This window comes from Arvicanthis niloticus, chromosome 6, assembly GCF_011762505.2.
Source record: "Arvicanthis niloticus isolate mArvNil1 chromosome 6, mArvNil1.pat.X, whole genome shotgun sequence".
In the NCBI taxonomy this organism is placed as follows: domain Eukaryota; kingdom Metazoa; phylum Chordata; class Mammalia; order Rodentia; family Muridae; genus Arvicanthis; species Arvicanthis niloticus.
The window spans coordinates 46,612,463-46,637,922 of record NC_047663.1 but is presented as its reverse complement, the minus strand read 5'-3'; the positions used below and the strand labels follow the sequence as shown (position 1 = coordinate 46,637,922).

At 55.2% G+C, this 25,460-nt stretch overlaps 4 protein-coding genes across 8 annotated transcripts in view; 1 reads left to right on the top strand and 3 right to left on the bottom strand.

The window, feature by feature from the left end:
• Smg6 (SMG6 nonsense mediated mRNA decay factor) overlaps positions 1 to 1,530 on the top strand; it is a 222,766-nt gene extending 221,236 nt beyond the window's left edge. For all 4 annotated transcript variants that reach the window (XM_076936313.1, XM_034504241.2, XM_076936309.1 and 1 more), the window contains one exon: positions 153 to 1,530. In XM_076936313.1, coding sequence (XP_076792428.1) covers positions 153 to 283 — 131 coding nt within the window. In that variant the 3' untranslated portion in view covers positions 284 to 1,530. The remainder of the gene's footprint in view (positions 1 to 152) is intronic.
• A 431-nt stretch (positions 1,531 to 1,961) lies between these two features.
• Hic1 (HIC ZBTB transcriptional repressor 1) lies at positions 1,962 to 6,544 on the bottom strand. 2 transcript variants are annotated; one of them, XM_034507951.2, is made up of 2 exons: positions 6,387 to 6,544; positions 1,962 to 4,936 (listed from the first exon to the last, which is right to left on the bottom strand). In XM_034507951.2, the coding sequence occupies exon 2, from the start codon at positions 4,914 to 4,916 to the stop codon at positions 2,772 to 2,774; it is 2,145 nt and encodes a 714-aa protein (XP_034363842.2). In that variant the 5' UTR covers positions 4,917 to 4,936; positions 6,387 to 6,544; the 3' UTR covers positions 1,962 to 2,771. The 2 variants fall into 2 exon arrangements, with proteins under 2 accessions (XP_034363842.2, XP_076792433.1); XM_076936318.1 differs by lacking the exon at positions 6,387 to 6,544 and adding an exon at positions 5,276 to 5,543.
• An 8,373-nt stretch (positions 6,545 to 14,917) lies between these two features.
• On the bottom strand, positions 14,918 to 16,101 carry Ovca2 (OVCA2 serine hydrolase domain containing). Its single transcript, XM_034504941.2, has 2 exons — positions 15,795 to 16,101; positions 14,918 to 15,623 (listed from the first exon to the last, which is right to left on the bottom strand). Exons 1-2 carry the CDS (start codon positions 15,976 to 15,978, stop codon positions 15,133 to 15,135), a joined length of 675 nt encoding a protein of 224 aa, XP_034360832.1. The 5' UTR covers positions 15,979 to 16,101; the 3' UTR covers positions 14,918 to 15,132.
• Positions 15,423 to 25,428, bottom strand: Dph1 (diphthamide biosynthesis 1). The gene is made up of 13 exons (XM_034504940.2): positions 25,294 to 25,428; positions 23,077 to 23,229; positions 22,900 to 22,963; positions 21,266 to 21,387; positions 20,470 to 20,627; positions 20,214 to 20,335; positions 18,424 to 18,492; positions 17,964 to 18,120; positions 17,738 to 17,838; positions 16,859 to 16,937; positions 16,373 to 16,513; positions 16,114 to 16,220; positions 15,423 to 15,623 (listed from the first exon to the last, which is right to left on the bottom strand). The coding sequence occupies exons 1-12, from the start codon at positions 25,352 to 25,354 to the stop codon at positions 16,131 to 16,133; spliced, it is 1,317 nt and encodes a 438-aa protein (XP_034360831.1). The 5' UTR covers positions 25,355 to 25,428; the 3' UTR covers positions 15,423 to 15,623; positions 16,114 to 16,130.
• Between the last annotated feature and the right edge of the window lie 32 nt (positions 25,429 to 25,460).

Sequence of the window (25,460 nt, the reverse complement as noted above, 5' to 3'; positions counted from 1 at the left end):
ATAGCCCCAGCACTGCTCCTACCTAGGTTGACCCCCTAAGCATCAGGATCTGGAAAGAACTTGCCCCTTCAGGACCACATTCTCCCCAAGACAGGAGATGGTGTTTGTCACTTCTGTCCTCAGTAGAGCCCATCTGATTTCTGTGCCAACAGAGGAACCAATCCGCCTGCTACGGGAGGTAGTGTTGCTGACGGATGATCGGAACCTTCGAGTAAAGGCACTGACAAGAAATGTGCCTGTGAGGGACATCCCAGCCTTCCTTACGTGGGCCCAGGTGGGCTGAGGGGGCCACACTGGGGCTCACCCCCATGGAACCATTCCTGAGAGGCCACCAGGCGCCCAGTGTAACATGGAAGATGTCCACGTGCCTGAGCTACCAATCCACCCAGACAATAAACCATCCTCTTCCAACCTCACGCCGTGGCCGTGCTGTGGGGGAGCCGCTCCTCACAGAGCCCCTCCCAAGGGTCAGGCGGAAGCTGCTGGGACCCTCCTGGGCTGCCAAGATTTAGCAGGGAGGTGACTGGCTACAATGACAACAGGTGGACAAGCCAAATAGGCCACCAAGCTCCTACCCTTTCTCCCTCCTGTCTAGTTCCTGAGCTGGGGGGAGGCCTCCTCACCCTGAGGACCCGACCACTCTGTAGTGGCAGGGGGCAGAGGTTCTAGAGTTTCCATCAGATGCAAGGGAACTGATAGACCCCTCAGTCTGCACAGTCTCTGTTCTGAACGTCTGAGAGGCTTTGGCTGTCAGGAAGAGTGCCCAGTGTCTCCATCTCCCTGAGGCCTAGATGCCCTATGGACCCACACTGAGTTCTGTCTGTAACAGTAGCAGCAGCCGTAGTCCTTCAACACGCACATGCACGCACTCACGCACACACAAACACAGCACATGTGCACACGTGCACATGTTTCTCTTCCTGTCCATATCTTGCACTTTGCCCTTGTTTTCCTTTTGGGCGGTCATGGGCCTAGAGGGAAGGGACATCTGGTCTTGGGCCCATGCTTCCTGAGTGGCCTTCCACCAGCACACATTCCCATCCTTGGCCTTCCTTTCGCTGTAGTTACCCTCTTGGGGAAATTTCCTCAGACTCTTGCTGTTCCTTCTTTGCCTGCCTTCCTTTTCAAGTTGGCCCCTTTCATCACCCCAAAGACCCTAAACTTCCTCACCTCAGTTCCTAGTGGGCTACTCATTCTGAATCTTACCCCCTCCCACCTGTGACAGGAACCAAGTAAAGCTCTCCCAGCTGTCCTTCCTTCCTAACCCTTCACACGTCTGAGAAGCCTCCAAGCTGGTAGAGCCTAACCCAGAGGTAGAGGTGCCTGGGGTGGTGAGCCTGTTTCTGGCTTTGTCACTGTACTTCTCTACCCAGAAGAGGGGACATGGGGGCCCTTTAGCATTTGAGGGTTTTGGTTCTTTTCGAGTTGTTTGTTTTTCTGCCTCTCTGTTCACAACCTCACTTGGAGGCTCCCTACCAGGAAAGAATTCCTTCAGTCCAGCACAGCGGTAAAGGAGGACTGAGAAGGCAGTCTGAACGGAAGCAGAGTGAATCCCGGTAGACTCGCACAACCCACCTTAGGAGGAGCAGTGCTTCACCACTGGTGCTCTGCCCTTTTCAGGCTCAGGAAAGGGCTGTGCAGGAGAGCCCAGCCAGGACAGTGCCCAGGGCTCAGAGCTCAGAAGACAGGCTCTCCTGATTGTAAGGCCCAGGCTGCTTCCTTTGAGGTCCTCTGGCTGTGAAGGCCATTGGCTGGGGGTGGGTGGGGGGGAGAACACCTTTCTTCTTTCTGTCTCATTTGGAACCCTGGTTTTGTTTCCTTAATAAATTTTTAGTTATGAAATACAGTTGACCTGCTGGTCTATATTTTGGAGTTGGGGAGGGGAGGCCTATTTGAGCCTGTACATCTATGTTAGGGCCCTGCCACCCACCCTGGTGCAGGGGCAGAAGAGAGCCACAGGATTAGGGACCTTGGTTACTGCTTTATTGCTGTTTGGTTGAGTATAGAAAATGGAAGCGGCTCTGGAAGAGCCTGTGTACAGAGTAGAGAATATACAAAGGGACAGAACGGGAACCAAGGAAGGAGACTCCTCTCCAGCCCAGCTAAAGTTGGGCTCAGGATAAGGGCCACCTGGGGCGCATGCAATAAATATGGTCCGTGGGGAGGGGAGCCAGGAAGAGGAGGAGGACACCTCGGAAGCGGAGACAGATGGGCCAGGGCTGTCATCCCTGGCGCCAGAGCTGCCCACCCCGGTGGTGAGGAAGGGAAGGGTTGACCTTGGGGCTAGTGCCACTTGTGCAAAATGAGGAACTTCACATTATCAGTCCCGGGCTGGGCAGGAGCGGGGACGGGGAGGCCCTCCGGCTGGCTCAGTCCCCTCCCCTCTCCCCAACTGTGCCCAAAGCTCCGACCCCAGCAGGGAGATTCACAGTGAGAATGGGTGTGGTCGCAAGGGCCGGAGGTAGGGCTGGGAGCGTCCGAATAATGGCACCCTTCCCCCCAAGAGCAGCACGGAGCCGGGGGAGGGGGCCAACGAACCACAGGGAGAGGCAGGGTTCTCCTTTGGTCAAAGCTGATATCAAAAATATAAATCTCCCTTCCCCTATCCCACCCCCGTCCCGGGGTTTTCCCCCACTGACTCCCCGGGCTAAGGCACAAAACAGTGAGGCCAGGTGAGGCGTAGAAAGGTGGGGCCACCACTGCGGCGCTGCCGCTGCTACCAGTTGTCCCCGGGCTGTCAGGCAGCGCCAGGAGCACCTAGGAGGGGCGCTCTAGGTAGGAGAGAAACGGTCGATGGTCCGGCTGTCCGGTCCTGCGGCCAGGTGCGCGCCCTGGCTCAGCACCTCTGCCGCCTTATCCGGGCTGAGTCCTAGCTCAGCAGTGAATTTGGCCAGCGGGTAGAGGCTCTCGAGCGCCACCTTGGGGTCGTGCAGGAAGTGCGTGGTCTGCGCCAGCAGCTCGGCAGCAGCTGCCTTGTCCTGCTGCTTCAGGCTCAGCTGTTCAGCTGTGAGGCGGGCCACAGCAAAGACACCCTCAGGGAAGTCGAGCTTGCCCTTGCCTTCGGGGCCAGGGACGCCAGGTAGTCCCCCCAGGCCAGCCAGCGCCCCGGCCGCGCCGGCCGCACCACCTACAGCGTGCATCTTCATATGACTGATGAGGTTGCGCTGTTGGGCAAACTTGCCACCGCACACCTGGCACTCATAGGGCTTCTCTCCAGAGTGGATGCGCATGTGCTCCGTGAGGCGGTACTGGCGGGTGAAGCGCATGCCGCAGGCGTCGCACGCAAAGGGCTTCAGGCCCAAGTGGCTGCGCATGTGGCGTGTCATGGTTCCGCGTTGCGTGAACTTCTTTCCGCAGATGGTACACGGATAGGGCCTTGTCAGCCAGTGTGTCTTCTCGTGCTGCCTCAGCGTGGCCGGGTCCTTGTAGCTCTTGTCGCAGGACGCGCAGCGGTACGGCCTCAGCAGCTCTCCTAGGCCACCCGGCGCCCCAGCGACCTTATCCCCACCGCCACCAAAGGGGGGCCCGAGGCCGGCGGCCCCAGCAGCCACCTCAGCAGCCTCTGCCCTGCCATACAACGCCTCCTCTTCCTCCACGTGAGCCTCCACGTGTGCATTCAGCTGTTCCGAGCTGGGGAAGCCTTTGCCACACGGGATGCACACGTACAGGTTGTCACCAAAGCTCTCAGGCTCACCATAAGCCAAGTGCGGGCATGGGTAGCCCTCCAGGTGCCCGCCGGGTGGGCTGGGGTCCTCGCTGCTACCAGTCTCCTCGCTGCTGCTCTTATAGTCGTCACCGTCGGCTCCTGTGCCTGGGCCATCCAGGCTCCCGGGATAGCGTGGCGGGGGTACCAGACCGAGCGTGGGGCCCCCGGGTGAGGTGGCAGGATCCCCACCGCGCTCCTCGAGGCGCTCGCCCGGGGAGCCTCGATCCCGGACCAGTTCATCGCCATAACTACCCAGGCCTGGCTCGTGCTTCATCCAGCGGTAGAGGAGGCTGGAGCCGTCGGGGCGACCGGGGGGCTCGGGTCCCGGACTGCCACCGCTTCCTCGAAACGGGTCTGGAGTCGGTACGGCCTCCTCCAGCTTTTGGAAGGGCAAAGGCGGCAGCGGCGGCAGGGCGAGTGGTGGCTCCTTGTAGACTGCGGGCCCCGCACCGGGAGGGCTGTCCGGGCGTGGAGGCAATTCGCGCTCACTCAGCGGTCGCTCGGGGACCGAGGAACCTGGCGGGCTCTTCTTGGACAGATCCAGGCCGCAAAGAGGGGAGCAGCGACGCTCCGGGGCGCAGAGTGAAGCTGCTGGGCCCGGGCCCGAAGCATATAGCTCGGCACAGTGGGTGTTGACGGCTGCCTCGGGGCCCGACGGCGGCTCGGCGGCAGGCGGCGGCGGTGGCCCGGCCGGGGACGAGTAGCAAGCCTGGATGACGGGCGTGGCAGCCCTCAAGCCCCGGCCGGGCCGCCCGTAAGGAGCGTAGCCGCCGCCGCCGCTGCCTCCTCCCCGCAGGTGGCAGTACTTGCCGTGGCGTTTGAGGCGCTTCTTGCACAGAGCCACGAGGTCAGGGATCTGCAGGTAGCTGGCAGCAGCCAGCACAGCACCCAGGCTCGGCTCGGCGCCCGGGGCCACCGCTGCTGCTGCTGCGGCCTCAACACTGTCAGTCAGGCGGCCGGTGTAGATGAAGTCCAGCACCAGGCGGAACACGGCCGGGCTCACCATGTCATGGTCCAGGTTTAACAGGTTGTCATGCACCACCAGGGACTTGAGGTAGGCGCTGCTGGCCGCCAGCACGTTCTTGTGCGCGCGGAAGAGGGCGTTCTGCACCACGATGATCACATCGCACAAGAAGCCCTTGGTGCGCTGATTGTTGAGCTGCAGCAGTAGCTGCCTCGAATGGCCAGGCGCCTCCATCGTGTCCAGCATCGTCTGCCCAGCACACTCTCCTGCGGGAGACACACACCAGCTGGATAAGAGCTACGCAATGCAGTGCCCTGGACTCTTGTACCCAACCCAGTCGGTTCCCCTCCGCTTCCCCTTCCCCTCAGCTGAGCATGGAGCACCAAGGCCTGAACAGTAGCTGAGGAGGATCAGCGGCCTCCGGGAGTGGAAGCCTAGGCCCGCTGGCCCCAGACAGGAGCAGGAGGAGAAAGGCTGTGGATGGAGAGGAAGCCAGGTTAGCCTATTCGTCCCAGCCCCAGATGCTCCTGGGCACTCGAGCTGGGTCCTGGGAAGTTCCAGGGAGAAATCTGTTAGGGCGAAATGACCCTTTCGGAGACAATTACCCGATTTAAGTAAAATGTCCGCTTCAGGAAAAGTCATTCAAGGGCCGAGAGAAGTTTGCCCAAGTGGGGAAAAAAGGAGCCGAGTTAGAAGCGCCTCCCGCCTCGAGAGAAGCCGCCCCGGTTAGGGGAAGTGATAAGGAGGACCGGAGCACGATGCCCATCGAGGCGCCGCCCTGGCCGGGGGCTGTCAGGCCTTCGTTAGGGCCGGCCGCCCCGGCGCGGGGAGCGGAGACAGTGGCTGCGGTGGCGGGCAGAGCGCGAAGGCCGGGCCCCGGCGCGGGGAGGGCGTTATATCGGGGCAGGAGGCTGAGGCAGGAAGCAGGTGGGGGGGAGGGGGGAGCCACGCAGCTCCCAGGGGAGGGAGGGGGCAGCGCCCCGGGCGGGCACGGCGCACAGCCGGCTGCGGCCCTGACCCTGGCCTGCGCCCCACCCGCGTTCTGGACCTAGCCCGGGCCTCGGCTCCACATCTCTTCCCCAGCTCCCCTCAGCCCCGTCTCCCCCGAAACTCTGCCGCCCCAAACTTAGGGGAAACTTTCCCAACTTCAGACAGGGCGGGAGGAGCGCGCCGGTCCCAGCCCCCCTCCCCGGCCCCCACTTTCTCCTCTAGGCCCCCAATTTCAGCAGCCTGGTGGCCGCGGGGACCCACGCCAAATCTAAAGCCGCCCTGCCCTCCGGCGAGCACGCCGGCCCCTGTTCCCCGCCTGGCCCGCAGGGCCTCGCCGGCCCGTTACCTGCGGCGGCCGCCCAACCCGGTTTCCCTCCCTGAGGCGGTGGCGGCTCCTAGCCTGCGCCCCACCCGCCCCGCTGCCAGGCGCCGAGCTGTGCCAGGACAGCGCCCCTGCCAGCCCGGCCCGCCCGCCCCCCTTGCCTTCCCCTCTCCTCCCCAGCCCATGTGCGGGCAGAGCCGGCCCCGGGCCGCTGACCCCGCCGTGAACCCAGCGCCGAGCAGCGGCCCAGCCGTCCCGAGTCCTCCAGGGAAGACACTTAGAGCCCCAAACGCCAGCCGCGACTCGGGCGCCCACGCCTGAGGATGCTCCCGAGGCGGCCGGCGCGCGAGGACCAGACTGTCCCGGGTCCCTTGCCCTTCCCTGTCGCCAACTCGAGGACTCACCTGGGGGGCATGTCGGAAGCCCCGGGCCCGGCTGCCGGCGGATCCAGGGGGGACGTGGCTGCAGTGCGCTGCCCTCCGCCCGCCGGGCCCCCGGTCGGTCTGTCTTGCCGGTCCGTCCTCCCCGCGTCCTAGTCGCGTCTCAGCCCCTCCGCGCTTTCCGCACACTCTTATCTGGAGCGGCCCGAACCGGCCGACGCTGCCGCGGCCATGGCGCCACCTCGCGGCCGCGCGGGGGCTGTGTACGGCTGGGCTGCGATCAACCTCTGGCGCACACCTGGGCTGGAGGCTTGCAGATGCCGAGCTGAGCTGGAGATCTTGTAGGTTCCCGCGCTTCCAGATGTGCCCACCTGGAGACCCAGATATCGGACCTGGGAGTCCCATAAACCTTGGTGTTTTGTGCTGAGTGCTCCCGAGTACATATTTATATGTAATATTGCGCCAATTCGGAAAAAGGGTTCTGTCTTCAAATGGGGAACTCTTAAGCCAGAGGTGGTGGCGCACTCTTATAATCATTCTAGTACCCGGGAGCTGGAAGCCAAGAGGACCAGGAGTTCAAGGTCAGCCTCTACTACATGAAACCCCTATCTTTAAAAGGGGTTTGGGGTGGAACACTGCTGACAGTATGCTGTGAGAGGGCGATTTTAGAAATCCTTAGTGAGATGCGGGTAGATAGTTTGGAGCCGGATGGGGGTGGCTTTTAGTAGGCACTTCTGGACACCATTATTCACTTGGACTCAGTGGGAAGAAAGATTCCAACTCTCCCTCAGACACATGTTATCAGTATGCAGATCATAAACCATCCACACTCAAACACTGTCCAAAGCAGTGACACTCGAGGGCGCGCATGTTTACAGAGACTGTCCGCCCCCTCCTGGAGTCCCAACTTCTTGGGCTTCTGCGGAGGCTGCTACATGAAACAGGGTAGAGGTCCTACCAAAGAGCCCTCCCCGAAATTGCGGGTCTCCAGAAGGACCCTAGAACCCGTCACTGAAAATAGCTGGACAGAGCCCTCTTGGGACGTGCCTCTCAACTCCCCCATCCCCCAATCTAAGCAGTTTTGAGGGATCCTAAAGTTTTTTTCCCCTCCAATACACCATTCGAGAGCCGGCGGTTTGAGACCCCCTCAAAAAAAAAAAAAAATCCTACACGCCACACGAGGGAGGGCTCGATTCATGTTGGCGACGCCTCTTCTAGGAGGGAGGGGACCATGCACCAGCTCTTGGGTGCTCACCGGAAATGTCCCTGCATAGAGGGGCGGAGGCACAAGCACCGTTTGCAAGCACCGCGCCTCCGTGGCCCACGCTCCGCCTCTTCCCCGCACCTCCTGACCCCCCCGCCTACACCATAGGGGGGGTCCCCCCCAAACCACCCACAGCTTCTTATTGGCTGCGCCTTCCTCCGTGGCCAAGCCGGAGAGGCTGGGGCGCAGAGTTACTATGGTAACCAATGAGGTTCCAGGGATCTCATCTCTCAGAGGCCTTGGAGAGCTTAGCAACCGCGCGGGGCGCAGGGCGGGTGGGGGCTGCGCTCGCCGCACCCCACGCTGTCCTCGAGCCCCCACTCCCCCGATTGAGGTAGTGGCTGAGTCACTCGCCCCGGGGCCGCCGGCCGGGCCTCTAGCTGTACTAGTGAGACACCAAGGTCTTGGGCGCCCCCTAGAGGCTGCGTTTCTTTGCCAGGAGACTTCTGTGCCTGGCCTAGGCTTCTGGTCCGGAGAGTCCTCAAGACTCACCAGGTTTCCGCGGCGGTGTGACCCGCCTCCATCTAGTCCACTTACTACTTTGTATCTCCGTATAGTGTCCATACAAGACAAACACTGCAGTCCAACCGTGGATTTCGCAATTTTTGAGCTTTAAGAGAAGCGAACAGGGTATGTCGGTGTCTCTGTCGAGGGATATGCCTTGGGGCTGAAGCGGAAGTGTAACGGAGTGTTGGGGATAAGAAGCCTTCCCAGAAGTGCTCTTAGGGATGAGTTTTGACAATTATGAGTTCTCCCACCAAATCAGAGGCCAGATCCCAAACAGCAAGCAAGGGTGTCTCTGATGTCTCTGTTTTAAATCCTTTTCATGGGGTTACATCGTGTGAATCTGGAGAGAAGTCTCTGTAAGTTTTTTAAACAATGGGAGTTTATCTGCAGGTTGACCATACAAGGTCTGCTGGGTCTACAGTTCCTTCCTATTCTATCCCTCTCCGCCGAATCAAGCCCTTGTTGCATCGCTATGGGACCAACCACATAATCCTGCCCAAGTTTCTCCGTATACTCTCCTCTCCTCCTCCTCCACGCACCCCACCACCACAGTCTCAGGTCTACGTAGCTACCGCTAGCCTCGAACTCATAGATCCGTCTACTTCCCACGTACTAGGATGCGCACCACCTGCTCCCCACCCCTTAACTCTGCTTTCCCTTTCTTCCTGAGAACCGCCGGGCATCCTGGTGCAGCTTTATCCTCTCCGTGAACACATGACGCCCCATTTAGAGCGTGGAGATAGAACTACGATGTTCTGGGGAACCTGCTCCACATCGTATGAGCATTCAGGCTATTCTAAATTCTAACTCCTCTAGAAAGGGTTCCTGCCACCCTCTGCCAAGCTGTTGAGCCCCCTTAGTCGCATTCCTTCTCTTACAGGCTCTGCCTTTGCATGTCCCACCTGTGCTGGGGTGCCCCACGGTGCCCCCTGGGGCACTGCCAAGTTGCGCTCTCCATTGATCGTGAGGCTGGCCCTTCCTTTTGCGGTTACTCCGGACACACTTTCCAAACTATTATAGAGGGTCTTCTGCTCGTTTCTAAAGTCCAGACCACGCTCCTAAACTCCTTGTGGTTTCCACCACCTGACTGGTACCTTTCTTTCCTCCTGTGGCCCAGTCAGGAAGCCTTCCAAAACTCCCAGGCTTCTTCACCCCTCTTTCCCCAGCCCCTAGATGTCAAAACTCTCCTAAACCGGCCCAGTTTCATTTCCTCGCCCCCCCCCCCCCACACACACATACACTAGGAGAGATCGAGGACGGACACCACAGTGGCCAAACAGAGTGATACCATCGCGGGGCATCTTCTGGCGTCATAGGATCTAGGAAATGAGCAGTGTGGTTTGGGGTTGCCAAGGGAGGACCCCTGAGGTTCAGGGGAAGAGGACCGAGATCCTAGGACTCGCAAAGCCCCGGAAGGGGAGAGTGAATAAACACATAATGGGGCCTCACCCTCCCTCACTATTCTCCCCCCAGCCTGTCGCCTGCAGTTCCGGAAAGTTAACCCCTTGGAGGCCAAGCCTGGGGTTACGTACTCCCCCGACCGAATCCTGCTTCCGCGTGCGCACCCTCCTCCCGCTCCCAATTCCCTGTCGCTTCGTCCCGTCCTCCCCTACGCCCCCCCTCCCCGCTTGCCACTATAAATAGCTTCTTTTCCCGTTTCCTAAATTCTCTGCTGACGTCGGCAGCGCGTCAGTGTGTAGGAGCCGCGGCCGCATGAATGAGCCGCCGCACGAGTACTACGCGCGCCTATAAAAGCGGCGGCGCCGGCCGGGCTGCGGGAGGCGAGCCGGCACTGGTGCGACGCGGCCCGACAGGTAAGGACCCCCCGACAGTCGGACATGGGTCGATGCACGGGCACCATGGGAGGGCAAGGAGGGAACCGGAGGGGTGGCGGGCCGGGGGGTGACTCCGGAGTGAGGATGGGGGCAGAGTGGGAGGGACGCAGATTGCTTTCGGCTTGGTGGACCGGGGCCGGCGGCTGACCCAACCCTATGCAGCACCTACGGGCACCCAAAGGCAGACGCAGACACTCTGGAGAAACATCCAGCGGAGAACCGAGCCCCCGACCCCATTCACCGAGGCTGAGCGGCTCCTGCGCCATCCTTTCAAGAAAGTGGGGAGAAGGTGCTGGCGTCTCTGGAGACGCGCCCCCTCATTTTCTCCCCTGTCCGCAGAGCGGTGACTCAGCCTAGATGGCCCCGACTGACTGAGCCAGGGCGCCCACGACAGACAGACGCACACCTCGGCCCTGCGGCTCTCTCGGGACCCCCGTCCCGCATGCTACCCACACGCCCCTTCCCTATCCCGTCCCGTCCCGTCCCATCGGACTGTCCCACTGAGCTCAGGACTTCCCGCCTCTGCAAGCGGAGCTGTCCTCTCAGGACCAGGCGGGGGCGGGGCTTCGACCGGGCCGCCCCGCCCTACCCCCACCGCCGGAAGTGCCTCCCCGCTGGGACATCTTTGACGTCACAGGACTCTGACGTCACGGTCGCGTGTCTGTCCGCGCGCGCTTGGGCGGAGGGGGGGGCCCTGAGAAACGGCATCACTCTCAACTGCGGGCGACGGGATATCCCCGCCCGGGCAGCGCGCCGGCACCTTGGCTCTAGACTGCTTACTGCCCGGGCCGCCCTCAGTAACAGTCTCCAGTCACGGCCACCGACGCCTGGCCCCGCCCCAGGACCGCCGACCCCCGGCCCCTCCGCGCCTCCCTGCGCCGCTGTCCGCGGTGCTGATGCAGCGCAGGCGCCTCCCTCGGGCACGCCCGTCCAAAGTCCCCATGGGTTGCGGTGGGCGCTGGCCCCGCAGACACTCGCGCCACCCCCGCCGCCCGCGGTGCTGACGTCAGATTGCAAGCCCCGCCCCCGCGTCTCCAGGGCAACCGTGGCTTTTGATTGTTACTGTGGGAACCGGAGGTAACAGTCTACAGCCATGGTCGCCCCGCAGCACGCCCACGCTCCCCACCACTCCCGAGTTCTGCCAGCCTGGGTTTGGGCAGATACAGAGCAAGAGGAGGCGGGGCGGCGACGCAACATCCGATGTGTCTGCGGAGGTGGCAAGAGATGTGCTCAGAGAGGCGGCCTTCCAGGTTGCTGCGCATCTACCTCAGGCACAGAAGCGAGAGCCACGGAGTGTCTGAACATCCTCCTCAGTGACTGTCCTGTCTTCCCAGTAGAGGTATCGCTGCCTAAGGTGGCGAGAAAATGAGTGGTTCTACGATAAGGATTCTTTATCTCATGAGTGGTGAACCGATGGGAGCAGGAGTCCTGTAAGAAGGAAGAAGTCACTTTTTCCCGCAGAGAGCTGAAGGGGGAGGAGAGGGAAGTTTTATCTCACCTTTCTCCCAGAAAACCCTAGGTGAGCAGGCAGAGGGAAAGGGACAAAGAATCCATTTCCTGATAGAGCCACAGCCTTCCCATAACTATCTCCCCCAACTTTCTTCTAAGCCATGATTAAAAGGGTCCTTAACACAAGAAGCTGGCAGGCTAGAAAAGTTCACCTGGTTTCTAATGTATTGTCTGAAGGTATCAGCCAGCAGTTTCCCCTCAGCCAGTCTCTAAGTAATGCATCCCAACTCTTCTTCACATGCCCCAAAAAGGAGTACCACCACAGGTAAATACTCTGTGGTTAGGGCTGTTGAGAGACCCTGTCTGATCGGGTACTGTCTTCCGAAGAGCTTTAGAAATCCTGGGTGTAATCAAGATGCAGAAAACAAATAACAGGGCTGTTCTGAAGAGAGGACAAACCTTTTGCAGATGGAACCCATCAGAAGATGTGATTAAGAAGGCTGACTACACAATGCTGTGTTTGTTGTCCTAGAAAGCATTTAGTGTAAACTATGCGCTCCTCCCCGACTTTACACGTTAGAAAGCAGAGGCCCAGTTGGGGCATTTAGCCTATACCGAGTAATAGTTTTTGCTTCCTTTTTACCAGACAGCAGAGAAACCAACCAAAACCAGGAGCAGCAGTGTGGACCTGCAGTTCCAGGTGCCCAGGAGGCTGGGGCAAGTGAACTCTTGAGCCCAGAAACTCCAAGGTAGTCTGGACAATAAACATGAGATCCCTGTCTCAAAACAAGGAGGGCGGGGAGGTGATGACAACAGGCAAGAATGTGAGCTTTTGGATCTGAATCATCCAATCTTGAGTAAGGTACTTAGCCATTCTGTGCCTGTTTCCTCAATTGTAAAGCTCAGTTATTAAGTTAATGACAGTACTTTCTTCATGAAACTAGACAATGGGGGATGCGTGCTGGGCATAGAGCTCAGTGGGACAGTCTGTGCTTAGCATGCCTAAGGTCCTGGGTTTGATTCCTGGCACCAAAAATAAATGAGTTAGGCTATGGTGGGGCATGCCTTGAATCCCAGCTCTTGGGAGACAGAGATAAGTGGATTTCTGTGAGTTCAAGGCTAGCCAGAACTATAGTGAGACCCCATCTCAAAAATAAGCTAGATGACAGGCTTCTATTTGTCTCGTCGTCTGGTATAGTTAATTCCCAATAAATGTTAGTTCTACCTCTGGACCTTATCTGTCTGGGCTATACATAAACTGTTAGAGCACTGGCTCCTCAGGGAGCCTTCTTTCCTCCCAGAGGGTTTTGAGTCACACCAGAGGCGTTTTCCTAATAGCACATATTTACCAGGGACTTAGAATTCTACCCAAGGCTGTGGTTTGCAAATAGCTACATCAGGAGTGGCCAGGGGCAGACAAGTAGGTGTATAGCTTTCTCTAGGAACAAATGTTCCTCGTGGAGGTGGCCCACAGGATGTGCATTCGGTAGTGTTGAAGTTCATTCTGCATGGTGGGAGGTAACACTCCACTTGTTGGGAATCATAACTGTTCCGATTCTTGGGAGAGACGTTTACTTCAAGCATGAGCACTTCTTTCTGTTCCACCTAATACAGCTCTGCTCAAACCCTCTCCTCCCTTTGTCCTGGTAGAACCAGGGCCTAAAGACCACTCACATGGACCTTCACCTTTATAGAGCTACCGAGGAGTGCAAGTCATCCTTTTCCCCAGCTTAGAGCTGCCTCATGGGGCAGCCTATGACTGGCAGTGGGTCTGAGTACTGATTTGCAGAATCAGTTATTTGCAGAAGAGCATGACTACTAATAGATCAAAGCCAATGGGGTTTATAGAATTCCATCTGCTCAATCTCCTTTGGTCAAGGAAGCAATCCCTGTAAGACAAGAACAAGGCACAGAGACCAACTTCCCCTCCCAGCTTTGTTACAAAGGAACCAAAACTCAGTAAATGAAACTTTGGGGTCTAATTGCAGTCTGTCCTTTTGTAAAATTTTATGTTTAGTGTGTATGAGACTGCATGTGTTGGCAGTTAATGCCTTTACCTGCTGAACCATCTCACTGTCTTTTGGTGGAAGTCTTAAGCCAGGCTAAAGAAGCCAGAGGCCTTTGTAACTGAATCAGACTTTACATAAGTAGAGTTCGGGGCAAGAAAATACCTGGCCAAGGCTCTGCCTTGGTCATCTAACAAACAAAAGTTAGAGAGTGATTCTGTGCAGCCCTGTCTGTCCTGGAGCTCTATCTGTAGACTAAGATGGCCTCAATTTCAGAGATCTGCCTGTCTCTACTTCCAGAGTGCTGGGATTAAAGGTATGTGCCACGACCATCTGGTTGTTTTTTTGAATACGGTTTCTCTGTGTAGACCAGACTGTCCTCTACCTCTGCCTGCATGTACCACCACAGCCATTGGGTGGTTGACTTCTAAGCACATATCATGTGCATCCCTGGGATCTGGGATTAGAGCCTCTGGAGCTAAGAGTTATATAGACATTTGTGAGCTACAGTGAGGATGCTGGGAACTGAGCCTGGGTTCTTTAAAACAGCAGTCCGTGTTCTTGACCACAGAACCATTTCTCTGATGTATACCTTGAAACACCTGTGTTTCAAGAAACATATAACTTTGGGTAACTTAGATGTGACTCTAACAAGAATGGCTTGGAGTATCTGGCCAACTCCAACTTCTGCTCAGTGACTAAACTCCCTAGAGGATATTGTGGCATGGGACTAAGTAGGTACCCTGTGGTATCTTAGAAAAACTGTCTTTCAGAGGCGGAGGTCAGAAAACATCGTGACTATGGGTGTGGCAAGATTGGGGCAGTGAAATAAGACAAATGGCAAGAGGTTAAGCCGGGCAGGCTACTTAAGCTCTGGCTTTCTTAGCACGTCAATAATTAGCATCATAAATTCTGAGTAGCAGTAATGTCAGAAACCCTGCAGATGGGGTCACCAGGAAAAGGCAGGTGATTCTGTGCTGTCTTTGGCCTTTATTCAATATACAATACTACAAGCTCAGAGTTCAGAGGGGATGGAGAGTTATGGAAGAGAAAGCAAAGACCAAGCTAGGGACCAGAAGAAAGCCAACTCCCAATTCTCAGGGATCAGATGTAGGAAACCTAGAAGCAGATGGACCCAAGCCGATCCCTACCAAGGGTTTCCTTTCCCCAAATTCCTCAAATATAAAACTTTCTGATTCAGTCACCAAGATATCTGGCTTCTTCAGTCTGGGACGTAAACTTCCACAAAAGGATGGTGAAATGGCTTGGCGGGTGGAGGCATGACTTGCCAAGCCTGGTGATCAGAATTCAAAGAATCAACTCCCTGCAGTTATCCTCTGACCTCCACAAGTGTACACCCATACATACAATAAGCAGAATTTAAAGATACAAAACAATAAACAAAATCCACCAAAAATGTGTTCTGGGGGCTCACACCTGCAAGTAATTGCTGGTTTGGTGTTGCCCCAGGGTCTGTGCAGCAGGAGAAAGACATTCAAAATCTAAACCATCACTTTATTATTTGGTAATCACAGGGGTGCCAGCCCCTGCTTGCCCACCACTTTCTTCTCACAGGCTCTCTGGTCTAATGTGTGTCCTGAGAACTGATAGTTGTCTTTTAAGTAGCCATGGTGAGGAGCGCACAGGAGGGCTTTAGACAGTCAGCTGCTAGAGAAAGCTGGAGCAGTGTGGAGACATTTGTCGAGCCTTCATTCTGCAAACTGGTCCAAGAACTTAAGGTAGGCCTGACGCTGGGATGCAGCTGCTGGAATGAAGTGACCACCAGAGTGGGTGAGGGTGACGGCATCAAGGAATCGGCTAGCCAACTGCATACTCTCCTGAGAAGGGATGACTCGATCAGTATCTCCAAAAACATGAAGTGAAGGCAGTGACATGGGGCTCTGCAGGATGGGTCCAAGGCCTCGGGGACAGAACCCCGACACAAGTATGATAAATCTTGGCAAGGGGAATCGAGGATCGCCTGCCTGACCCAGGGCACACACAAAAGCTGCTAGTGCAGCCCCCTGGCTGAAGCCAAGAAGTCCATCAAAAGGCCCCAGCGTGTCAAGGGCCTGTGCCACCGTTTCCAGGGCCTCCTCCAGACCCCTGCACACTGCGGGCTCTTCCAGAGCAGAGAAAACATCTGCCTTCTCTTCAGAAAACCACCATCCTCGAGGTTGCTCCTCCGGAGAACAGGGCCCTAGAAGCAGACGGGAGAGCACAGGATCAGGGTTAGAGAAGGTGAGAGGAAGAAGGAGGAATTTGGGAAAGACGCAACCAGGGGAGTTGGGGGGCGGGAGGAACACAGATAAAGGAGGAAAACTGGGAGCTCAGACTAGAGCCTGAGTTAAAGGGGACCAGCTTGTCTCACCCGAGTCTGGCCCTGCGCCCTCTGGAGCCGCTGCCTCGGGGACCGGGTGCGGCCCGCTGAGGCACACGAGCTCTGCGCGACCCCGCAGCGCCTTCCTCAGCGCTCCAGTCTTCTCACGGAAGCCCCGCTCGCTCTGCCGGAAGCCCGCTAGACACAGCACTCTCAAGGCCGGCCGTGCCGCCATACCGCAGAGCGACCGGAAGCAGGCCTTCCCAAGCGGAAGTAGGGGGCAGGGCCCGTGCTGGCAACACCCCTAAGGCGGGCCTCAGGGAAGGCGGGGCACTCCTAAAACAAAAAGGTGGGGCGTGGCTGCAAATACCTTGTGCTCCAGACCTCTCAGGGAGCTGGCGAAGTAGCCTTCTGGTCTGCGCAGCTGCAACCCTCACAGGCCGGGGCTGGAGAGCCGCCCCTGGACCCCTGCTGCACCTGAGGTAGCCGATAAATCCGCGTCTCTCCTCTGCGACTTCCACCCGGCTCCCTTGCATTTCCCTCTGTGTCCTCAGGGTGGCGGCCGTGGATCACGTCACGCCAAGGCTAAGCCTGTAGGCTGCCCCTCAGCCCTCGTTAAAGTCCGCTACCTTGCTGGATGCAGGCTGGGAGAGCGCCCGGGGTGCTCGGTCCCGACCGTGGTTCACTGTCCATGGCCCTAAGGAGCTGCCAGCGTAGAAGTCCATGGGGTAGGGTTGCTGCCAAGAAATGTCCTTCAGGGCCACGGCTGCCTAGGGAGAAAAGACAACGATGCCTTTTTGTCCCTGCATTAGCAAATTTGACAAGGGCCTATGAAGGATGTGTATTATCATCATACTTTAGAAAGGAAGTGTGAGGTGAAGAGACCCTGTCAGGTGTGATGGCTCATGCCTCCCAACACTCCGGAAACAGAGACCAGCCTGAGCTCTAGAAGACCAAGCCTTAAATACAAACAAAAACTACAAAGCAAGATGGTGGCTCAATCTCAGAACCCGCAACCCTAAATGCTGCTCCCCAATGCCAGCAATCTCATAGCCCTCCCTCAACAGGAAGTACAAAGCCCACTACCCTGCAGATTTTCAAAATGTGGTTGTTACCTCATAGGGTGTCAGCAGTGGCTTGGGAAAGGCTGAACCCCAGTCAATGGAGAGGCGCGGACATGCCACCTGCACCCACCTAAGAAGGTAAGCCAGTAAGATGTGACATGAAGGCCACCTCTCTCTGGGGTACAACACTGAAGAACATGACGGTGTCTCAATATTGTCAACAGGATGTATTGATCCAACTATACTGTTGGGAAGGTAACTGTGAAGTGATTGTCCTGTAAACCAAGGACTTGGCCTTAACTCCCAAAACCATTGCATTAAAAACTAAAGTGGGGCTAGAGAGATAGCTTAGTGGTTAAGAGAGCTGGCTGGTCTTGGGAATTGAACTTGAATCCTCTGCAAGACCAGCCAGCTCTCTTAACCACTAACAATTCCCAACACACATAGTGAAGTAAAAAGCAAAAGTGTGGGGGGCGGGGGGAGTATGATATACACTTGTACTCCAGACAGGTGGATTTACAGCCAGTCTACTTGGCAAACTCCAGTGAGAGATCCTTTCTCAGGGGAAAAAAAGGGTGGACACCAGAACTCCACACAAATGAACACACATGCAAAAGAAAAAAAAAATCACCTTAATAGAATCAAACAATGGTCAACAGCCCTTCACTCCGTAAGTCATCTCCCCAGCCCCCAGTCATGTCCCTGTTTGAGGGACAGTTCACTTGTAACTGCCCACCTAGAACCACATTCATACACAGCACTCTTGCCCTCATCCCACCAGACAATGCAGGCGGCCTGTGGTCAAGGGTGGCCCCTGCTAGGTAAGTTCTTAGCAGGTATATTAGTAATCTTAAGTCTGTGCTGGCCAGAATCTGGTTTCTAAGCTCCCTTTAGCTGGCCACCATACATAGGTAAGGTGGAGAAACTCACACATCCACTCCAGGAAGTAGACTGAGCTTGCTGGGGAAGATCTCGGAGAGCAGCAGCCTCACAAAAGGAAGTCCCAAGTTTCTGAGCTGAGATTCCAAGTGCTGCGGAGAAAGGAGGCCAAGCAGGAGCTTCTGAGATGAGGTAGCCAAAGCTAGATACTTCAGCCTACTGGTTTCTCCGGCTACTTTCCTGTCAGCCCCCTCTTCCTGATTCTGAGCCCACTCACCTCCAGGATCTTGGGACTGCCCTGGCGGCCCAAAGTTCCCAGAATAAGGCCCCAGGACTTGGCTGAGCGTGCAGCAGCAATGGCTTCCTGGCGAGTGGCCTGCATGCGCTGATGGTCATAGTATTCTCTGGATAGGACTTTGCTATATGGGTCATATCTGGAAAAGTTGTCAGGATCACTGTGACAGCCCAAAGTCAGCTAAGTGGTCCCCTGGTCAGGAATAAGGATTATTACTGAGATCAATAACCACAAAGATCAGCAAGCAAGAGCAAGGGAGTGTTTTAAGAGCTTGGGGTGACTCCCAGGTAGGCAACAGCAGTCCTGGGTCTAAATTCCAGATGTGCTTCCGTTAGAGCTGCCTGCCATTCAGTGACCAGGGAATGGGGTGGTACAGCCTAATGAGGGCATCCAGGGCAGAGACTCACCCTGCCGCATACGGTCAGCCCTTCCCAGCCCATACCGGTAAGCAGGTATATTAGGGTTGGCAATCATGACAGACTCCAGATGGAAGCGGCCATCTCCAAGATACCTGCAGGGTGGGAAGAGTGTATAAGTGCGGTAATGGAATAGCAAAGGGGGTACCCTGGCTTACAGGTCTTGAAGACAGTTCTCAGCCACCCATGCTGCTGAGTCTGTAAAAACTGATGACAGTTCATCTCTTTAGGCCTCTCATATGTACAGCTAGGAGGTGAACTTAGACACCTAGGAGACACCTCCAACTGTGTAATGCAGCCGTCTTCCATGGCAAAAGTACCAAAGCCAAAGAAAGGCCACCTGCGCCCAAAAGCGTAATTTGAAAGCTGAGGGAGAGTTTTTATTTAGCTCAACAAAGACATAGAGGTTGTGTTTGAGATGTCTATGCTCAGGGCTGGAGAGACAGATGGCTCACTGGTTAAAAGCACTGGCTGCTCTTTCAGAGGACCTGGGTTCAATTCCCAGCACCAACACAGTGGCTCACTTTTCTAGAGGACATGATGCACTCTTCTGACCTCCAAATGGACCAGGCACCCATGTGGCTGACATACACGAGGCAGAATATTCATGCAATAAACAAAGAGTGGAGGTGGTCGGCAAGGTGGTGGCATCTCACAGAAGACAGAGGGAGTTATAACAACCATTTCTTGTACTTTCGGAGTTCCAGATGTGAAGTCAGTACCTAAAACACCTGTGCAATTGCCATCTTATGGAGATAAGTCCAAGTTTCAGGGACTTTGATACATATGCTCAAGCTAGGCATAGTGGCTCATGTCTTTAATCCCAGCAGTTGGGAGGCAGAGGAAGAAGGCTCGCTCTGAAATCGAGGCCAGCCTGGCCTATACAGTGAATTCCTGAACAGCAAAGGCTACAAAGTAAGAAAACAAAACCTACGTGTTCAAAGCTCAAAAGCTATCAAGCAGAATATCTGAGATTGGATACCAGGGTTTACCATCAAGCCACACAGAACATACCCTTCAGAGGTACCCTCATCACAGTACCCTCCTAGGACCTGCAGAGTCCAGGGCTTACAAGATAAGTCACCCATGGCAGCTGCTTCTCTCTCTTTTTTGAGGCCAACACTCAGGGCACCTCCCTCAACATGCACCTTGAGGCCTCAAATGACAGGTACCCATTATACTGACACAAGTACATGGGGGATGGCCCTCAGGGAGCAGGGCTGCCAGGCCTGGGCTGTGGAAGTCCTATATGTGGGTCTATGGGCAGAAGTATCCTATGTGGGTGTAGCCAAACCTGTGGGACCGTCCCTGAAGCTCCCAGGGGTCGGGCTGAGTCACAATGCCCCTCCTTCCCTTCCTGCCACTAGCTAGGAAAGGACTCCCATCCCCAGTCCCAGCCGGAAGAGCTGTCGGCTGTGAGGCTGGCTGCATTCACACAACATTAAGCATTTCCATTACCTAAAATAATTAGGCGGCAGGAGACACGCTGCTCCTGCTTGTTAGCTGTCCGGATGCTAAATTAATGGGGCTGCAGCCTGGGCGTGCCCATCCATCTTCTCCAATTACATTCTCTCCATTTCTACCCATCGTGAGTCCCCCATCAGGCCCTGAGTTCTGTCTCCACCCTCAACACGGCCTTCTGGATGAAGGATGAACCGCTGGAGAGTGTAAGTGAACTTGAAGTGTGGTCCCCACATGAGCCCCCACCCCCACCCCATCCTCCAAAGTGACCTTGAGCACACAGGCTGGGAACTTCAGCCTCTCTCATGCATACTTCATGCATACATTCTACAAAGGAGCCCCATTTCTCACTTACACCACAGCTTCTACTTCCTGGGGTAGTCGAGGGGATGTGCAGCCTAGGATCTCCCCAGGGGACAGGGGCTTGCACTGTGGGACACTGATGCGATAATCAGCTTTCAGCTCCTGTGCAGCTGCCTGTATTGATGATGAAGGAAGGGAAGCTGGGAGAAAGCCAGGGCCAGAGGAGCAGCCCAGAGCACCAGGCACGGGAGCCAGGAACGCTCTGGAGTAGCCTCTCCATCCCACAGGATGCTAGCTGGTCTACTTACCTGTAAAGTTGACACAAACTGAATGGTGCTGACCAGAGCGAGTGAGCTGCCTGGGGTAAAGGTGAGGCGGACTGAGTCCAGAAGGTGGGCAGTGTCTATCCGGATATCCACAAAGACATACAACACACGGAAGTCTTGAACCGAAGTGTCCATGGGGACTACAGAGAAGAGTTCAAGATAAGTGTTCTGAAAGGTAGGAGAGCCGGGCGGTGGTGGCGCATGCCTTTAATCCCAGCACTTGGGAGGCAGAGGCAGGCGGATTTCTGAGTTCGAGGCCAGCCTGGTCTACAAAGTTCCAGGACAACACAGAGAAACCCTGTCTCGGGAAAAAAAAAAAAAAAAAAAAGGGTAGGAGGAACAAGCCCAGTCCCAATCTTAAGAGCAGCCAGGACACTGGCATCAGCCTGCCTAGCACATTCTCATCTTAGCTGGGTACCCAGCCTGTTCTCCCAGTAACATCCTTTCAAACACCTGTATCTGCCAGGTGTGCTTGCTCACACTTATAGTCCCAGCAGCTGAGAGGCTGAAACAGGATGACAGCTGTTAGGTTCCAGGCCTCCCTGGGCTAGAAAGTGAGACAGTCTCAAAAACCAACCCAAACCAACCAAACAAAAACATCAAACATGCACATCTGAGACAGTAGCATGATTTCCAAGACAGCCAAATCCAAAGGAAAGACCTAACTGCAAAGCAGAAAGACCAAGTCCACCCTGGAAACCAGAAGGGACTTTGTGCTTGCAAGTAGAACAAGAAAAATACACAGTAGAGAAGATCAGTCTGCAGCCTGCCTCCATACCTAGACAGCTGTGGCCATAGTGCACCAGGAAGTCAACTCCCAAAGCCCTTGCAGTGAAGTCATCCACACAGCAAGCCCCATAGGTGACATCACCCATCACCATCACCTCAGCCTTTGTGAACCTGTAGGGATAGGATTAGGGAACAGTGTAACAGAGACACAGTTAGAGATGGGAGACAGTCCTCACTCTGGAGGTGTCTCAGGACCCAGATCTCCTTGAGTTGGCAGCTGCCAACCAAGAGTAGGAGGGGTGCATCTGCCACCTCCCTCAGCTCTGGCAGCAGCTCCTGGAACAGTTGCTATGTGAGGATATGTCTGCAGCACCCTGTCCAGCCTTAGACTGCAAGACCCCTAACCCTTAGAAGTACACGTGCATAGTGCAAACACACCACTGAAACTGTGACCCATCCTACCCAGGGCAGGTAAAGATTCCCGACAAGCTCTGGCATTAGTATTTGCGGAGGCATGGGTATATGTGAAGGCATGGCCTTCCCTTGCCCAGACCCCACCAGCTCCCTACCCATAGGTAAGGCCATGGGTGCCTAGGATGGGGAGGACCCATGCGCAGCTCCCCCACAGCACATGGTGCTGCCCACACTCCTCATGCAGTCAGGAAGAGTGGGCCCTGGACAGCACATTGTTATGAGATTTGCCGCCAGGACTGAATCACTGGGGGGGCAGGGTGATAGAAAAGACCCTGCACCCCCAAACTCACTGCTGGGACAGAGCAGAAGGCCTAGTTCTCCTAGGAAGAGAGCATACCTGGGCATAGATGCTGGCTCTGTGACTGGCCTCCTCCATTCTTCCTCTGGGGTACAGTGGGGGAAGCTGAAAGGCTGCCAATCTGCCCCTCCTCCACCCCCTTCCCCAAATCAGGCTGTGCACAGAGGCGGATTATTCAGCTCCTTAGAATGCAGCCCAGGCTCTGAGTCAGCCAGAGCACTTAATTTTTTATAGATTAAAATGTATGCAAATTGGCCTGAGCCCCAGAGAGCATCCCCAAGGGGCAAGAGGGTGGGAGCAGGGAAGTGGGTCTATGATGGTGAGGAGGGAGAAGGGTGAGGGCAGCAGCAGGGAAGTAGGAGGTTCCCAGCACGAGATGACCTCCCCTTTCTGCATTCCCCCTCCCTATGCTCATGCTGGCTCCAGATGGCTGAGTACTGCTCCCCCACCCCCCAGCAATGGTTCATTGTCATGAAGAAACTTAGAAGGAGGGGGCAGAGGAACTGAATATCTTTCCCTAGGCATCTCTCACCTCTGCCACCCACCTACTCCCACCCAAACTGAGCCTGAGAAAAAGATGCACCCTCTTCAACTTCCCAGCCTCTCATCCCTCCACTCTGCCCCAACCCTTGACAGCCAGACCCTCACCCATTTAGGGTTAGCTTTTTTAGGCTCCTCCCAGATGCTACCATCTGTTCTGGCCTAGAAAAGAAAATTAACTTCTTTGCCCTTGCCCAGACTATATAAGGGAAGGGAAATGGATAAACCAAGTTCTCAACAACCTTTGTGTGTATACACATGCTTGTAGGAGGCTTAGGAGTTAGCCAGTGGTCCAGAGGAGAAAAATTATGCCAATAGGCATAACTATACTGGCCAAAGACTCAGCTCGCTCTCCAGTGCCCAAGCCTTACCTTTCCAAGATATCCACAATGGTGCAGGCAAAGAGTAGGAGGCCTTCTGGCATCTGTAAGGCTACTGCAAGACAAGAGGAAAGGCAGAGAGCTAGAAGAGTCTGGGAGAGGACTGGCCCCACATCTGGGCAAGCAACCTTTCCAACCTCACCACAACTCCACCCTTTGAGAACTCACCTTTCTTGGCCTGGGCTTGTTGGATCCTCCAGATGGTCTTGGGGATCTCAAAGTTGTAGTTAGAAGGCAGAGCTTGGACAGCAGCCTGTAGCTGGGGATTGTTCAGGATCTCAGGGGGGATCTGATTGGCCAGTCGCCCCCGAGAGATGCGACCTAGAAAAAACATTAAGGCCTGAGTCTGCATCTGCCCTAGACCACAGGCAGCCAGCACTGCTTAATCTGTTAACTCTAAAGTGAAGGCCCAGATTCCACACACAAAGGATATCCACCCAGCTTCTGCCCTAATTGAATTCATCCTACAGACAGAGATAGCCCATAAACCAGGGGGGAATTCTGCATAATTACCTTCTATGCTGTGAGATTACTAGTCGTCATACATGGGAGTATGTATAGCTCACCCTTCAGGACTAGAGATAAGACTGAAAAGCAAAGGAGTCACACAACTCAAGTCCATTAATTTGGCCAGAGTTGCTTAATCCATACCTTTGTCCCTCGGCTCATTTGAAAGAATAATAAAGCCAGGTATGGTATGTACATCTATGATCCCAGCATTCAAGAAGCTGAGGCAGGAGGATCAAGATGTCAAGACCAGTAAAGTCAACTAGACCTTGTTCTCCCCTCCTCTAAAAAAATCTGGGCTGGGAAGATGGCTTAGCAGTTTAGAGCACTCACTGGCTGCTCTCCCAAAGATGCTGAGTTCAATTTGCAAAACCCACATAGTGGCTCACAGCCATCTATAATAGGATCTGATACCCTCTTCTGTCTGCAGGCATATATGCAAACACACCACTCTAATCTATCTCTCTGTAAGGTTAACCTGGTCTACATAACGAGTTCCAAGCCACTCAGAGCTAGAGAGTGAGATCCTATAAAAAAAAAAAAAAAAAAAAAAAAAAAAAAAAAAGACACCACAAAAATCAGAGGGTCTGGAGAGATGGCTCAGTGGTTAAGAACACTGGCCGCTCTCCCAGAGGTCCCGAGTTCAGTTTCCAGCAACCACATGGTGGCTCACAACCATCTGTAATGGGATCCAATGCCCTTTTCTAGTGTGGCTGAAGACAGCTACAGTGTACTCATCATATAAAATAAATAAACAAAATCTTTTTTTTTTAATTTCTAGTTCATTTTTTGGTTTGGAAAAAAAAATACTGTCGGGCAGTGGTGGCACACGCCTTTGATCCCAACACTGGGGAAGCAGAAGCAGGCTTATCTCTACAAGTTTGAGCCCAACCTGATCTGCAGAGCCAGTTGCAGGACAGTCAGGGCTACATAGAGAAACTCTGTCTCACACACACACACACACACACACACACACCCCGCACAAACTGAGGCTCTTCAACAAGGCCTTATCCTGGACTTCCCACTCTACCCAACAATATCTCACTAGGAGCCAAAACGTTTAAAAGACAAATGTAGTCATCCCATACCTACAAAACCTGTATCATGTACCAGAACTTCTTGCTAAGGATCCCAATGAATAGGAGGGATCCTCCCAGACCTGTGCTTTTATCTACTGTGATAGAGGGGTGCGTTGAAGAACTCTATAGCCTGGAAAGCTGGGGCCCTGACATCACGTTTGAATATTACCACTGTTAAAGCGCTGGGTCAGTTTCATGGCCTTGGACGAGCTTAGACTCGTCGGCTTCCCTACAGAATCTCTTCGCAGGTCTAAATCTCTCGTGGGCTTTTGGGCACAGCAGGTGCTAGCATGAAGAGCAGGAGGCACCTCATCTATCAAGGTTGTCAAGTTTGAATTTGTATGCCCCGCCCCTCCAGTTGAGATTCTTAGGGCCAGGGTAGTACTCTAGTCCCTATACCTAGCATAACGCTGGCATTTACTGGGCGCCGGCTAGTGCCTGGTAAAGGACACCAAGCTCCTTTTCGTATTAAATAAAAGCATATCCACCGAGACCACTTGTAAAACGCAGTGGTCCCTTCCCTCCCGTCAGATCTGTTCTATTCCGTCACTCTTCCAGGGTCTGTCTGCTAGCTGGGATAGGGCGTAGTTTTGCCTTGAGGAAAATAAACTTCCAGGAGAGACAGTTTTTGTCTTTCCGAGTGAAAAGACGGGTCCCTGGGTCTCTGGTGATGAGAGCTCAGAACTTTTAACAGCATGACACTCTCGAGTCTCAAGGAGAATGGAGTCACCTCCCGCCCTGGGGATAAGGGTCCCACCAGAGATGCGAGGTCTGGAGGTCACAGCGTTGCTGCACCCACCTCTGCCAGGGCCGACTCGGCTTCCTGGCTCCGAAGTCTCGGACACAACCAGCGCCGCCATCACCCAAGAGCCCACGTGGGAAACAAAAAGACAGCGCTGGAAGAGCGCGGAGAGCACAGGCAGCACAATCGACCGCCGAGCCTCCGAGCCGAGGGCGGAGACTCTA